Raw genomic sequence first — 17,553 nt, forward strand, 5'->3', positions numbered from 1 at the left:
TCTTCTATGGAGTATTGTTTTCTGCCCCCAAATATGTTCTGAAGTTGCTGGATTTCATCCAGAAAAGAGTCATTCGCCTGATTGGAGACGCGAACATTACGTGCAACCTTGATAGCCTGTAACATCGAAGAGAGGTTGGAGATTTGTCTCTCTTCTATAGATACTTTCACAAAATGTATTCAAGTGACTTGGCTCATTTGATTCCACCAAGAACGGAACATTTCAGAAATACGCGGCGGACTGTGGCTGCTCATCGTTTTGAGGTTTAACTCAGTACACCTCGGACTTCACTGTTTAAGAACTCTTTCATCTGGAAAACTGCTTTTATGTGGAATATACTTCCTGAGAACGTTTTTCCAAATAGATTTAATCTCCAGCGATTCAAATCCAATGTGACTCGCTACTTTCGCACAGGCACCGCTCTGAGAGCGCCTCAAGCATTTTCCTGTAGTGCTTGTGTTTTGTCCTCAAATCACTTTTCAATCTGAATAAACCCGCAGCGAAACTAGGATCGAATATATGAGCAAATTTTTTTTCGTCCTTGAAGAGGACTTTTGTCTGTGTCCGAATGATCTATGTCATACTACCGGCATAATTATGCTAATTTCTACTGGACACTGTGAAAACCCTATTACCTGCTATTCAAGCAACTCAAACTGATGGTTCCATCTTTCAGTGGTGGTACATTCGAAGGTATCGATTCCATTAAAGGGTACCACTGTGCTACAGGCCTCCTCGGATTGTCCAGCATTTCTGTCCAATGATCTCTTCCCTTTCCTATGAAGTTTGGCCCAATCACTATGCAGCCCATCAACTCGTTCAATCCAATTCTAAAAAACAAATGAATGTATAGGTATAATTTTTTTTGAGAACTTCTATGAATAAATCAATAAGCAATATTCGTTTTGTAGCAGAAAAACATTTTTTTCATTCACATATTCGTGTAGAGCAGGCTGATTGTAAAATTCAAAATTTAAAATCCCCTGTTGCGAAATTATTTCTTGATATTACTATCTTGAACTCAATTTCAGCTTGGTTTCTATAATTCTGCTGCAGAATCATACATTTTTGGATAGACTCCACTGTCGTATTTCATTAGTTCGGACCTCCATTGTCTAATATAATATAAATAGATTTGAAATTCCTGAAAAAATATTAAAACAGATTAGCCGAAAATAACAATTTTATTTGAACAAAAAAACTGAAATTACAAAAAAATAACATTAAACCAAACAACAACCAAAGAATAAAAATTGAAATATTGATAAAAGCTGAAAATTAAAAATTATTATCAACAAAAAATGAAAATTAAAAATTAAAATTAAAAGATTTCAAACCAAGTTATATCACGACGTTTCGATTGTTAGTATCCACAATCGTCTTCGGATGATAACTGGACTTATTCCTCCGAGATCCGACTATTTATAGGCCATTCGAGTGCTTTCACCTATCACCTCTTCTCTCTCTCTGCTTCATTGGTTTTTAGCGGAAGATGAGCGTTTGGCGGGAGTTGGTCGTTTTCCGTTTGATTAGAGGTTTCCATATGTTACGTATCTCTACGCTAACTTGACTAAATACGTTGTTGGACAACATATACGCGGCTTCTTTGAATTTTCTCCTAAACCAGTGTTCCTCTTTGTGGATGATTTCAGCTTGAGCCCACTTGATATTATGTTGATGACCCCAAACATGTTCTGCTATTCCGGATTTGCCGGTTTCTCCTGTGTGTGTTTCTCGTGCTCAGCAATGCGAACTTTCAATGGGCTCTTAGTTTCACCGATGTATGATTCTCCGCACTCGCAGGGTATCCAGTAAATGCAATTCTTGGAATCGCAGTCCGCGTTTGGTGGCCTGGTTTTCGTGAGGCTGCTACGGATAGTGTTCTCAGATCTGAAGCAGGACCTGATGTTATACTTAGATCCAATCCTTCGTATCCTTTCTGATAATTCTCTGATGTAGGGAAGTACGAGTACTGGTTCCTTGAGGAGCTCTTGCTGTCTTCTAGCTTAATTCAGAGAAGCCGTGTATATGCTGTCCAATAACGCATTCAGTTAAGCTAGTGTAGAGATACGTAATATATGGAAACCTCTAATCAAACGAAAAACGACCAAATCCCGCCAAACTCCCGTTAGATACCAATGAAGCGGAGAGAGAGAAGAGGGGATAGGGGAAACACTCGAATGGCCTATGAATAGTCGGATCTCGGAGGAATAAGTCCTGTTATCACCCGAAGACGATTGTGGATACTAACAATCGACACAACTGTTAATAACACAACAATAACAATTGTTAATAATAATTTTTAATTTTCAGCTTTTATTAATATTTCAATTTTTATTTTTTGGTTGTTGTTTGGTTTCATGTTATTTCATTGTAATTTCAGTGTTTTTGTTCGAATAAAATTGTTATTTTCGGTCAATCATTCTTAATATTTTTTCAGGAATTTCAAATCAATTTATATTATATTAGACAATGGAAGTCCGAACTGATGAAATACACCACGAAACATTGTCAACCACCTTCAAACAAAGACTCCACTATCGTTGTACGTTGTACTTGGAATATTATTTTGTTTGAAGAATTGAGGAACGATTTGATTGGTGGTGACTGGTAGAATTGATATATTAGATATATTCCAACTCAAATTTGACAAGAGAATGACAATGTTTTTCGGTGAAAAAAATGTCCAGTAAATTCTGGGTTACAACTTCTAGTCGTTGATTCTAGGAATGACCTACATTAACGATTTCAATAGTTTTGAAATCGATTTTGTGACAGTACTGCGAATAGAAATGAAATATTGAGGTTTTGAGTAAATGAATTTATTACAGGCTTTGAGTTGAAAACTCGCGGTAACAAACTTTTGATAATCTCAATTTAGATACTGAAAAAATATGTCTTTCTTCCTCAAGTGGCCATTAGGGTTCACTAAACTAGTATAACTAAAAGCTCGAGGTTAAGGTCATCCTGGCGTGTTCATTAAGGTAAATATTTGCCGACCTCTCTGTCTTGTTTTCACTGTGAACATGATATATGATCTCGTGTAACCTGCCGACAAAATGTCCATCATCACACAGTACGCCATTATATTATTTCCGCTACCTCGAACGATGGGTGTGCAAGTTTGCAGAAAATATCGTAACGGGCTACAAATAGCATTTTATGAACTGAAATTCTCAAGGATGAATTTGGGTAGAGAGCATGATGGAAAAGATAACTTTTATGCTACTCTTATCACTGATAATATGTCAAATTTGAGAATAGCATCAGAAACCTATATCAAATACTCAGTAACTTTCCTGTACGGTAAGTTGAAATGGCTCAACCTCGTGAACAGAAAATTAAAAGTCATTCTCCAGAAATTTAGGAATTTGAAGAAAATATTGAATCTACTTCGATTGCTGATTTCGCTTCATGCAATAGCTGGAAGTCAGTGTGTCCTGATTTAAAAAACCTATACTAACAGACATTCATGAATAGTATACAAAATCGACTTATGATACTCCTTTGTCAAATAAGTACCAGTAATACACTCACGCTAGGTTACGTTAGGTCTGGAGTGAATGGGTCTATTCGACTCTCCACCGCAACCCGCAAGGGATTATCGTGACCTATTTACACCCAACAAAATTAACCCAGCTTCTCAACGAAGCCGATTAGTTTGTATGGTGAGTGGTCTTTCGGGTTAGATGGTAAAAGTATGGCTCTGTTGAACTCTATAAAAACCTGATTCGGTCCCCAGCTGGGCAGGCACAAAGTATGTGCTCTGATGTTTCATCATTTTCCAAACAGAAGCGACAAACACTGTCTTCTGGCAGCTGCTTGCAGAACGGTAACGGGAGTAAGCAGCCTCATTATCTTTCAGGTCAGTATAGCCAATATGTTGAGTTTTCCTAGCGAAGTATTCGCTTATGAAGCACTGTTTGGAACCTTTGGTGTAGTAATGAATATTACTGGAGTTTTTTCCCAACATCAAATCGTTATTTTTAACACCTCGACACGTGATCGAAACACGTGTCGAGGTATTAAAAATAACGATTTGCTGTTGGGAAAAAAATCCAGTAAAATTCTCAGTATTCGCAGTGAATTCTAATTTATATCATCTATCGACTGAGAACGAGTGCTTTGACTTGGTAATTTGACTTTTGGAAAAACTGCTTGGAGCTGTATCAGTTTAATATTGTGGCTGTTCGATAATTTTGTTGAGTGTTTAGCTAGGAATTTGTGAGACAGTGCGTTATTGTTCGATTCATTCTCAAACTTTCTTGACAGATGTCATGTATTTCAATGTACACGTACGAAGTGTGAATTAATTTACTGAACCAATGGTAATCCACCAAGACGAAAAAGCTACTTTCTCTAGAAGTACCATAGACTATGCGATCAGAACCTACGAGTCTGACATATACCAACACTTCACGAGAAATGCGGACAAGGTAAGAACATGGCGTTATTGTTTGACCAGATCAAAAATGAATTATATTACAATCTCTGCCAAATAATAAAAGAGCTTAGTATCACCAAATTCAAAAGAGCCATCAAGGAAATGCTACTCAGCCAATGTTTTTACTCAGTATCAGAATACTACGATTATTTTAGGACAGTTCACGTCAGCCATGTTTACTCGAGATGAAACATACTCACCGGTATCGATTGTACTGTGGTAGTTTGTAAATACCCCTATTATCATAGGTGAATATTTATTTGATTATATATGTACGTAGATAGGTGTTGCTTAATATTTTTATATTTTTACAATTTACTTACTTGTTTCATATGTTTATTTAAGAAAGCCTATACACTTGACTTGCTACAAACATGAAAATGTAACGTAGTTAATAAACTATTCTATTCTATTCTATTAGTTATTCAGTAGAAGTCGTAGACGAAGGCTTTGGTTTACAAAGTGGTTTATAACTTTGACAGTGACAATTACAAATACCCAAATTTGTTGATTCTATAAGCCTTGAACTTGAATTGTTTCACGATGAAACTGAAAATCTGAATGGCACTCGTGACTGAATCGTGCAGGTATCAGGTACCCCTTTTATACCGGGACTCATTAGATCATGATACATTTTTGTAGTAATCACTGATTTTTCCAAAAACAACTTATACGCTATAATTGCAGTAGCTTTCAATAAATAATCTACTAGGAATACAAAAAAAAATCCTTTTTATAATATTCCTTCAGATGAATTATACTAACTAATATATGTCTTTGATTGCTCGGGATACAACGACGATTAATATTTTGTATTACCTGTCATAATCAATGACCTTGAGTACGAGAGAGACATCATTGATGTTTTCTTCTGGTACATCGAATACCAGTGCCTCATTATACACAGGACACAGGGTGTTGTACTTCACGCTTGTCTTCTTTTTTCTTATTCGTTTTCCTTGACAGAGAAGGTATATTTTCACGTAGGGGTCTGGAAAGCAAGGACATTATAGTATAATCACAATCAACAGTACACAGTATATACAACATCTGAAAAATCTATTTCATCATTCTGAAAACCGTCGTAATATATGGTCATAATATAAAGATGGGTAAGTCAAAAAAATTCTTGCTCCCTGAGAGCTACCTTGGCCTGCGCTATCTATACCGTTGGAGTTACATGCAGAAAATGTACCGTAAGATTGTTTATCTTGAATAGTTCTAAATGAAAGTCCAGGATAGCATATATCTACTTCTTTATTTGGTAGCCACTATATGCAAAATACTGAGCAATAATAATATAGCTGCAAGAGTTCTGGCTCATTGCTTATAGGAAAAACATGTGTGAATTTGAGCAGGTCCATTCACACATCGATTATGTCACACGTTTTTATTCCCCCCCCCCCCACTCGTTTGACGTAAAAATTGCAAAAAGTTTAGCTCCATAAAAAATGCATGAGATGTTGCGCTCGTACCGGCCTTGCTCATCTACTGGATTTGAATTTCCCGCTGTACGCGCGGTATCTTCTGATTGGTCGACTGTATGACGGTAAACGTGGAGGAGGGAGGTCTGAAGTGGGCTTTGAAGGCTAAGCCTCAGTTCACACAAATTCTTTTGAAAATCGATACAATTGTCGTTTTAAGTATTCAATATAGATATACGTTGTCTTTTACAATAAGTAATTCGGACGAATCGTTTAAAAGTTATCACGATAAGATTATCTTGACGCAACACAGTGAGCCATTACGCGTCGCGTCTACTGTAAGGCGACGGGGGACGATGCGCGAGGGTTGAGAGGCGGTCTAAGCAATGAAGCGCTATCGCTGAGAAAGCGACCCGAAATCGGGCAGACGCGTGAGGGCAGACGTCGTTGACGGTTGTGTTAGTTTCGTATTTCTAGGTAACATAATTGGATTCTCGAAGCTATCCACTACTTAGTGCTGTTGGCATTTTTTTGTTACTGTTTTGTTTTTGTTTTGTTACTGAAAATTAAATAACTTTCATCTCAGTATCGCAACTAGGACATAAAATCTCAAACTTTTTCCAAGCACAGCAAAATGTATAGCGAATAAAAGTTCACGTGAAGCTAATATGTAGCGGACAGTACTGAGACGGTATGAGATTTTTTGTATTATTAGTATTAGAGAGGTGCTGAGAATAATGAATTTGAAAACCTTTCAAAATCAAAATAAATTGTTTCAATAAAATGAAGAGAAAGAAGCAGGAGGTTGGAAAAGTGTTGAGGAATTGAAGAAAAAAATAGATTTCAGAAAATAAAAATAATTCTTGCGATGTTTCTACACTGCATAATGATAAACTATTCCACTGATGAACTTCGATGAAAATCCTTATCGACCCTTCTCGAGTAGTAATACGTGAGATCATGAATTCCGTTATTAACAATTAAGTTATGGGAGTCTGAAGTCACGCAGCAAACTTCTGAAGAATTAATTCTGAAATTTGACGATTTTCAATTTAGGAAAGTTTACTCCGGCGAAGTATTTCTTTGAGAGTACAAGGAGAGATTTCGAATACGTGCTAGAAAATCAGTTTGAAAATTCATCGAGAAGTGAGTGGATTAGTTCGAATTTGATATTTGTTCTTTTCAGAACTGTTCTCATATCATCAGAAACAGACAAAGTTTATGAGATGATTCTGAATTTTCTCAATTCCCTAGCTACTTAAACTAAACGTTTAGTTTACTCTGTAGCGGTGTGCAATAATTGAGATTCCGCTACATATATCTTCATTTATTTCAGTTCCGTAAACATGTGATTCCATTTCATGAAATGAATACATCAGTGTGAAGATACTACTCGAGTGAACAGTTAGTAGAATAGGGAACTTACACAAATCAATTTGATTTAAAATGGTTTCTCAATTATCAATCAACTATATTCAAGAGAAAATTAATTGGTATGAGCTGCAAAAGAACTTACCTGACTTTCCTGTAATATCCATCGCTTTCAGATTATGGCCCTTGATGATGGTTATCGTCAGTCTTCCCGCTTTTGGAAGGTAACACAGGCAAATCATCAGTTCTCCTAAATCCACTTTATCCTGAAACAACGAAGAGGTCATACAACCAAATTCTTAAGAGGCTATCAGCTATGCAGTGTTTTCTGAATTTAATAATACAGTTCGTAAGAAATAGTCCCTATCTCAACCTTCGAATGGGACAAGATATCAAAGTTTAACAAAATTTTTGCAAAAAAAAAATAATTTTCTTTACAAAAGAGCCAAAACTGTGATATCACAACCGAAAGAGCGCTATCAATATTTATTTAAAATGATAATGGTGAATCTTGTGACATTCCGCATGACAAGTATAACAGTTCTTTCCTTTGTCAGAATATTTGAAATGAATGTTCATTGGGAAGAGAAATGAATTGATAACCTTGTTGTTATTCATTTGAGAAGATGTTCAAGACCTTCTCCTTGAACCTTTAATAATTATGTCTTTTGTATTGTCCCAGATTGCGTGACACAAATATGATTTATCCCAATAAAAATTGGGAGGAGTCAAATCCAGGAGACTAGCAGGCCATTTCAAAGAATCGCGCCTATCAATCCATATGCCTGGGGATGTCTGATCCAACCACACGTAAAAAATATGCTTCTCGACTGCTTACTACGATTTTTTGAATCTTAGAGTGACTGAGGGTTCGAAACATTTCCAAATGTAAATCACAAGTCAGATTTTCCTCTAGATATTGCTATGTTTTCACATGGGTTTGACAATAATTGACTATACTGTATAATTGAACTCAGTTTAATTGCACTGCTACACAGACCAAACACTCTACTGAATTAGACTTTTTTGATATGCGTATTGCTAGTGTTTATATATGGCAATTGAAGTCTCTCTAAGCTGGAAAATATGTGAATTATATTGACCAATATTGCACATTCTGGCGGTTAAAATTTTCGTTTGATAAATTTCACTGAAAGCAGATACTTTTTTGCAGTTTCGATTTGCACTCAAACTTTCAGATATCAAATACAAAACTGTATTTTTTATTGAAAAGTTCCGTCTGCTATTGCGGCAGATATCATCACTGGCCGCAGTGATGACGAAATATGTTCCATTAGACCACGATCTACCAGCCAGAATTTTTTCTTCAATCATGACTCCGGCAAAGAAATTACATGTTCTTTTACTGTATTTTTGTCTCAGGGTCATCTTCATTCAATTCATGAAATAATTGCAATTGATAGGGGTGAAATTTGTGTCTACAAAAATATTTCTTGACGGTGATTGTTGAGACATCGTTCTGAAAAGCAACTCTTGTCGTGGATTGCAGGGGATTATTCACTACAGACGTAACGATTTTTGTCCGAGATAGATATTTTCCAGCTCCTAAAGGAGCTCTAGTTACAGTTCCAGAATTCAAAAAATTTTCAACCAATTTTCCGAGATATTTTCGGCAGATCGGATTTTCAAAAAATCTTGTCGAATAATCTTTCTGGCTCTTAAAATAACGGCTCGGCTTCGAGATACTCTTAAGAAAAAAAGGAGCTTTTTTGCTATCTTTCTGTGAATTTATTTGAAGTAAAAATCGAATATCAACTTGCTGTCGATCATAAATCCTAAATATTTGAATTCCTCCACTAGTTCGGTTTTGTTCTTGTCGAGAGGCAAAGCAAGTTCAGATACATTAATCCATTCATACTTGTGTAGCGTTGTTGGTATCATCAGTTGAGTTTGGTACCAGTTTATTTTTGTTGGGGTATTGAAAAAATCTGATGTAGAGATTCATTTATACAGAAAATAACCCTGTTCAGGTTCGAATCATAAATTGATAATAATGTGTAGTCTGAATGAAGATTATGAAATCACAACCATGAGAAGGATGTATGTCATTTATATCTATTGAAAAAAGTAGGAGCCCAAGTACACTACCCTGCGGTTCACCATGATTTGAAACGTTCGAATGTGATCATCTTCAAACCAATTCTATACAGTCCTTCGTATACCTATAGTTTGTGATATGGATGAATCAAAAGTATCAAGTATGAAACAAAATAAAATTGTAACAATAAATTTACTGCAATCTATATAATTTTCCCATTTAGAAAGCCAGATCCGTGCAACATCAAATAATTATTAGTTTGAAAATACTCATATATTATAATTGTTCGAAACCACCAGCTTCAAAACTTTTTTCAGCGAAGGGAGTGTATTTATTGGATGAGATTCTGATGCTTTCATAGTGTTGATAACTTTCTGTCTCGGCATAACCATGATCGTCAGCACTCGAGTTCATAGAATTAATTATATCCTCATAACTATTCATGAAGTAATTATTAACATAATCAGCTATTTCGTTTGGAGAGGTTACCAATTCAGTCTGACCCCACACCTCAATTTCAACACCACTACCGAAAATAACTTCAGCATCAAATGATGATTTCAAGGTCATTCACATTATTTTTACATTTTTTTTATGTTATTAAAATAGTACTACTGCACCTTCTTTTTTTATTCAAGCAAATGAACATACTGATGTCAGATGTCAAAGAAGTAAAGAAATAAGCTATCAAAAAAGGAATAACTGACAGATGTCAAAGAAGTAAAGAAATAAGCTATCAAAAAAGGAATAACTGCGTATATATTCGAATTTTTTATCCATATCTGAAGACGGAGGCAGATTTTGGCCTCCGAAACGTAAAAGATAAGTATTATTTCTTAATAATTTTTTTTATAGGCAAAATTGTCAAATACGACAAGTTACTGATAAATAGAAGATTTTTCTTTGTGAAAAATACTTTGATTTTTACGCAGTAACTTATCGGGGTAAACTAAAAAGTTTGCCCTTCTACACTTGTATAAAGTTCTCCATTAAAATTTTTATATTTTTTCAGATTGTGGAAGGTAACAATTACCCAAAAAAAGGTCGATAAAAAAACTGATTTTTTCCTCCACAAAAAAATGACTTTCGTTGAATATATATTTCATATACAGAGAATTCAATGCAATTAATACAATTCACTATACAACAATAACCCTCCAGTGTGTCTAGACCTAAGGACACATCCCAAAACTTCATAATTAGGAAATTATTTTTCTGAATTACCGATTTCTTCAGTTCGGCGTTTTTCACTTAGTAATTGATAGAGGTTTGTACTGAACGTATGCAACTTCAAGTTCATTCTTGTTAGCTAGTGTACTGCAAATGTTTCCACATATGATATCAACTTTTTCAAGCTCATCATAATCCGATGAACTCATTTGGGAACAACATTTCATACTGAGTATCATCACCATTCAATGTTGAAATGTTTTAAAAAAACACAGCATTTGCTTTCGAAAATTGACAACAATGAAATGACATTTTCAAAAAGTGATCCTTACCAATTCCTTTACAATATTGAAGTTGTCCGCGGTCAGTCAATCTCTTTTGTCTGTCTGTTTGCAGAAGTTTATAATAGTCAAGTCAATAAAAATATTCTTGGCGTTGGAAACTCTTGGCTCCTATCAAAGCAACGTCCAAACTGGAAGCAAATTTTCAAAAACGACTCTCCTCGATAGGAAGACTTAACATATTGTCTCTGGTCTGGATTCCTGGCCATACTGGTCTGGAAGGCAATGAGATTGATGACTTCCTAGCAAAGGAGGGTGCTGCAAGCAGCTTTATCGGACCAGAATCTGCCATTCGCATCGCTTCAGGCTTTGCCAAACAAAGATTGAACACCTGGATGGCAAGAAAGTTCATGAACTTCTGGCAGAATCTTCCTGGCATTCATTCACCCTCCGAAGCTTGATACCAAACAGTTGTTGGACTATAGTAGGGATGAATTACGATATCTAACAGACCTTCTTACTGTTATTTGAATTCCTGTTTGGAAATAGCAGAACATATAGTGTGTGCCTACCTGTCTGGGGACCTGATCAGTTCGGCAGAGCCGAAGTTTCACCATCTGACATGACCACTCACCATTCAAAGTAATCGGCTTCGTTAGGAATCTTGGTTTATTTGGACTTTGGACCTAATCTAACCTAACCTAGTAGGAGATACGGCGGTATAGACGACCCCCATTTCTTCAATTTTGCCATCAGCCCGTCGACCAATCAGACGTCACCGCGCGTAGCAGCGGAAAATTTAAATTGTTCTCACTTCAACGAGAGTATCCACGAGAGTGTCCCCTTGTCAGCGCAGCAGTCACGTGGTTCCAGTGGCCACTGGCGGCTGTATGAGCCTTGAACATAGGTCGTTGGTGTAGTAGACTTTGTCCTCAGCTTCGACACCAACGTGACATCTTGGAAGTAGTTGTGAACCGATGATAGAGATGAAGTATATGATATACTTGATGATGATGATGTGTTTTATATAGCATAGAGTCGGCGATGGGGTGAGTATGGCAGTATGCCCGGGGACATAGCTTGCGATTTCTGAGCGGTTTTTTCCAGCGCGGTTTTCAAGCGGTTTTTTATTTTTATGCCAACACCTACATTTGAATGGAACATTTTGAGTGTTTGCGATTTTAACAGTGGCGATTTTTTACAGCCGACTGGTCGTCAGATTCCGAGCGACAATCGGAGGACAAGGGCAACCAAGTAGAGGAAGAACCCAGGTGAACGAATAGAACAGTGTTGACTATTTTCCAGCGGTTTTTCAGTTGCGATTCAAGCATGGAAGTGAACACTTCAATTCGTCTCGTGAAAAATCACCTTTGTTTGTGGGAGAAAAGCGATTATGTACTACAAATATATATTTAGATTTTATGTATTTTCAAGTTTCACATAAGATATGTGTTGATCATGGCTCCCACTAGAAGAAATATGTGATCAATAAAATATTTTTTGAACTTGAACTGACCTCAATGTAACAGTAAGTCTCTCTTCAACGCTGATAGGTACTCTCCTGGTGCAATATTTCTGTGGCAAAGGTCAAAGAACATTCGGTAATATTCCGCATATTCTCTGATTCTTTCTTATCAAACAAAACACCTTTCTTCCTAGTTCCCCTCTCGGTGGTACAGGTGTACGTCGACCTCCTTGAGTGGCATCTTACTGCAAGAGCGCCTTCTGCTTCCAAAGCGCACAGGGATATGTAATAACTGCCATTGCGATAGTACCATAAAATACTATTTCATTCATTGAGATCGAGGTCGATCACCCGTTTCTTCGGTGTCGATTACTTTATGACCGTCGAACCTTCGAGCGTCGTTGTGGTCATGTTAAAATTCACTTAGACTGAACAAAGAAATGTATTGCATCCTGCCGATGATCATACACTTGGGAAGGTTGAAAAAACGCTGATATGAGGTTTTTGTGGATAGCGTAGCTGACGCGAGGGCTTGGGAGTTTCTTACGAGAAAAAAAAGGTCGGTCACCGGATCTCGTCGAGACGAGATCGGGGGTCTCATCCCTCAGCCTTTGAGGCTGAGGGAGGTGGCCTAAATAGGGGAGATATTGTGTTTGTAAGCGCGTGGGGTGAAATTTAAGTAAAAAACGATAGTGAAATCTTGAGCCGGTACGGGGTACAGGGGAGTTTAAATTAAAAGTGTTGGTGTAGAAGACACATCGTGTCAACGAAACCTATGGTTGACCACGAACCACCCAAAGAGGCATTATGTGAGTGTTTGTTATTTTTTTGTAGTAACCAGTTGATATTTAGAGAGAGTTCACATAATATTTTATCTGAGTCCACTTTCTATTTGCAAAAAGTTACATATTGTGGGGTTCCTAGCGCTGATTGTTTAGATAAAGTTCTTAGTACAATTACAAAAAAGGGCGAAAGTTTAAAGTCATACACCACTCTCCCTGGAGTAAAAGTAAAACTAAGAGTATTTTGTACCGAGTTGGCATTTTTAACAGGTTAGATTAATAGTAAATTGCATGGCAAAATTGGCGGCATTTTCTTTGTTCTAGTTTCTCTCATTTTATAGAATTTAACATTTTCCTTTCATATAATATTTTACACGTTGTTTTTTTATTTTCTCCATGGAGTCTTTTTTTCTACTTATTATACTTTATATTTGAAAACTTGGACTTTCATTTTCTCTTGGACTGAGAAAAATACCATCCTCGTAGAGTAAGATGAAGTTAAGAGAATAAAAATAAATAAAAGACTTTTTTTTGTAATCTATCGAAAAGAGTAGGCTTTCAGTGTTGGAACCACACAATGGGAGAGAATATAAGTAAATATACCAAATGATCAGATTTCAAAAAGACCGGCATTCGTGCGATCGGCACGAACCCTACAGCTTTTTCGGACCTGCCTTAATATTCAAAATTTGATGCGGAGAAATCTGCATCTGGTGACAGCGCTACTGAAATTCATTTCAGAAAATAAATGAAGGAGAAACGAGCTAGAAAGCTCCTATACTCGAAACTTTGAAACCTTCAGTTTCTTTCGTTCTCTCTTGTCCTGAGAAGAGGACCATATTATTACAGATACCACCATTTGGATGTGAAATATCGCAGTAGCAGACTTCACAGTGGTTGTTTTGAGTATAGTGCATTACTAAATCGAAGGTACATCGACACTTCGAAAAAAGCTACAATTATGATTACCGAAATGAAAAAATACAATGGTACAACATCCTGTGATATATCTGGCGTCTCCATAAGGGGTTATGATCACCTATATCTATTTATCAGTTATCAAGGGTAATTGTCAAAAGTAATGCATCACCAGTAATCACGGTTCCGTCTAGTACTACTGCTGAGACTTGTCAGGTCGTACCAGTGCTGTACAGTATTGAATAAGTGGAACGTGAAAAAAGTTTTCAAACCCTCTTACTCAGGTTATCCTGAAGATACGATGTTGGAAAATGAAAACTTGGGGGATATATATTGGTCAAACTGAACAAGGCATTGAAATACGTTTCAAAAAACACATATCCGATTTCGAGAATCAGAAAAATCTAGTGTAGCTCAAAACGCCTTGATGAACGGCCAGTGATTGAATAAAAACTGTATATGAAAATCGCTGAAATCGATACATGATATCAAATTTTTGGATGTTCTCCAAAGTTTGCAAGTAACGAAGTGTGGCATGAGAACTAGGAACAGTGACAAAGGTTCCAAGTTTTGATTGATAATTAATGGACCTATGTTCGGTAGTTTATTGGCATAAAAGGTAAATGGAAGATATTTTGTTTTTTCTACATTTGAGGTCAATTTGTTGTATTGAAACCATTTCATGATGTTTTTGTCTTCGCATTATGAAAGATTGCTGTGTCGTAAGTAAAACTGATTATGTTTCCTACGGAATGCAGTTTTAATAAACCATTTATATAGATAATGAATAGTATTGACCCCAAAACCGTACCTTGCAGAACTCCGTAAGTAATTGTTCTCGCACTACTTTTTTCCATCGACGACTATTTGTCTTCGATTATTCAAATAGGAATTAAACAGTTTATATACTCTGCCCCGTATGCCGATATTTCCTGACTTCTCGAGGAGTCTTTTATGACAAACAGTATCGAACTGATGTCAAAGTGGCTATAGACATCCTCCGTCGACCTTGAATCCGTACTGCTATTCTGACAGAAGGTTGATTTTTTTAAGGAATCCAGTTAATTCATTATAAAGCCTGTTATAACCTGTGATACCAAATATGCTTGTGTCAGGTATAATGAACGTTTCTGGTAATACAATAATATCAAAATTAATTTTTTAACTAGTCAGCTAGATCATCAAAAATGTTTGTTATACTCCTGATATTAGTGTGGAATATATTTGTAGATTTCTTTCTTTTTCTACATATAGATTGAAATCTGTCAATTTTTGTACCCTTACAGCATTTTTCGGTTTGTTATGATATTCCTGAATGAAGAGATTCATTGATTCAATTTTCAAGCCATTAAAGTACTGTATTTCTGGTGTGAGGGAAAAGTGCTTATTTTGGATTCATTTAACGCTAAAGGTTCCAGTTTCACCTCAACATCGACAAACTTTTCATCATGTTCGATAGCAATTGATTTTTGAAATATCATGATAGATTTCCGGGTATTTTCAAGAAACATATTAATTTTTTGCCTCCTTTTTCATTGAAACAGAACTCTTTTGAAAACAACGTCACTGCTTTTGGAAGTCACTGTTTATCTTTCATTGGCAAAAAAATTATAAAACTTTTTGTGTTTTCATTTCATCAGACAAAACGTACAAAACGGAAGAGAAACACTTCTACACACTCCTCAAAAATATCAACATTATTTTCTGTTTTCCACAGAAATGGATAACCATGAAGTGCACTCAGAACAAAAGACTCACGGAAGTGTGAATAGTGCGAGTACAAGATACTTTGCAAGGGGTAAGTGGATCTTAATGACTGACGTCACTTTGTACACTACCTGGATTATGGCCAAATGGAATCTACGTTTACAGAAGTATAAACAAGAGCTGAATAATGGATAGGGCTTCTCATGAGAGAACTTCAACACTGTGGGATTTGTACATCGTATTAACTCAATTAGCTCTGCAGAGAAGTGGTTAGGTTATGTATTGTATATGTATTGGTATATTATGGATGATTAATATATTACAGACTTTTACATTCCATCTTCAGTCGGGATATTTGATATACAGTGTGTAAAAGCCAACTGGAGTGAATTTATTATTTCTGTTACTGTACCTCTCAAAAAAAATTCCGAAACTTCTCAAATGAAAATTAGTCATTGACATTTCAATCATCTAATGCTGATTGTGTCTTGGTTAAAAAAACACGCAGTTGAATGGTAATATTTTTGTTTCGATAGGTTACTTTGTATATTGAATTATCATTATATAGAACTGGTTAATAGAAAAATCATTCCGAATGGGAAATTATCAATCATAGAGTTCATTCAGTTAATACTTAATGTATACTTTACTTTATGGAGGCATTATATTCAGATGGTAATCTCTTGATCAATTTATTTTAACAAGAAATACTAATGAAATCTCTGAAATAATGAGACATTTGAATAAATGTCCCAGCATAGCTTCCATTCGAGATACATTTAATGATACAGTGATTATCCAAGTTGAATTATTTCAACCAAATTTTTTATGTAAAACCGGAGGGAGTTCAAATAGCTAATTTCTGCTGCTGATGATGCCTTTATTGGATTCATCTAATTAATCATTCAATTTACAATTCCACTGTTTCATTAAATTCAACGACTATTTTAATAGAAGCTGTTTGGTGTAAACCTTTGAGAAGTTGATTGAAATGCGATCAGATGATGGTACTATCAAAAGAGTGATGGCGATGGAATTCCACTTGATATTCAATAAGTAAATTAAGTACTCAAAAAACGCTAATCATTTCTTCAATATTGAGATGAACATTAGAATATAAAGATAGAAGTGGATTCTTGCAGGAATATTCGTAACTAAGATCTGTTTTTGAGACATTTATTATTTCAAAACTTTACTATCATATGAATCTTGGGACTTGGGATATTTATCTCAACAACATTCAGTTTGACACTAAATTTTACAAATTTCACTCCTCATTCCTCAATCTATTTGACAAAACATTTCCACCTGTTTTACGAAAAATCCCGCCTGGTTACCGAATTAAATAGAATCAACATAATACAATAGAATACAAAATATGAGCAATTGTTTTCTGAATTATTTTGAAATTGATGATGGAACTCGTGTTCATGATGGCTCTATTAATCGTCAAGTATTGATTATTTCATCATCACGAAATAAAAAAAAACTTTTTTTTTTTTTTACCATTTAGAAGAAAATTAACTTTTTGATATCATCAAGTCCATATCGTCTAAAAACTCTAGTGGCATAGATGAATTACCAGGCAGAGTCTTGTTGAATGTTGCGGAACTAATCATTGAATACCTACTCAATATCTCTTTCCTTGAGGGTTCATTTCCTCCGTGTCTTAAACATGCTATGGTGGTTCCTGTTCACAAGAAAAATGATAAGCACTCAATCTCCAACCATAGAGGTATTGCATTGCTGTCTTTTCAAAAATTTTAGAAAAATCCTGTCTCAACAGACTTGTATCTTTCTGTAAAAAGTATAACCTACTTGCAAAGAGCCAAAATAGATTCCAATCTGGTTTATCAACCCAAGATGATACTCTTTCTCTAATCAATCATGTCTTATCCAAATTTGAGGAGACAAAAAATCGATTAGCATTCT

General features: G+C 35.7%; 1 protein-coding gene across 1 annotated transcript in view; it reads right to left on the reverse strand.

Annotated features, from left to right (window-relative positions):
* Positions 1 to 17,553, reverse strand: part of LOC111506700 (synaptotagmin-10) — a 119,154-nt gene that overhangs the window by 4,826 nt on the left and 96,775 nt on the right. The window contains exons 8-10 of the mRNA XM_074181964.1: positions 7,385 to 7,505; positions 5,264 to 5,435; positions 636 to 830 (exon numbers count right to left, since the gene is read on the reverse strand). Of these exons, the coding sequence (XP_074038065.1) occupies positions 636 to 830; positions 5,264 to 5,435; positions 7,385 to 7,505 (488 nt within the window). The remainder of the gene's footprint in view (positions 1 to 635; positions 831 to 5,263; positions 5,436 to 7,384; positions 7,506 to 17,553) is intronic.

This window comes from Leptinotarsa decemlineata, unplaced genomic scaffold (genome assembly GCF_025532065.1).
Source record: "Leptinotarsa decemlineata unplaced genomic scaffold, Ldec_3_MD MMD2_tig00026328_RagTag_RagTag, whole genome shotgun sequence".
Classification (NCBI taxonomy): Eukaryota; Metazoa; Arthropoda; class Insecta; order Coleoptera; family Chrysomelidae; genus Leptinotarsa; species Leptinotarsa decemlineata.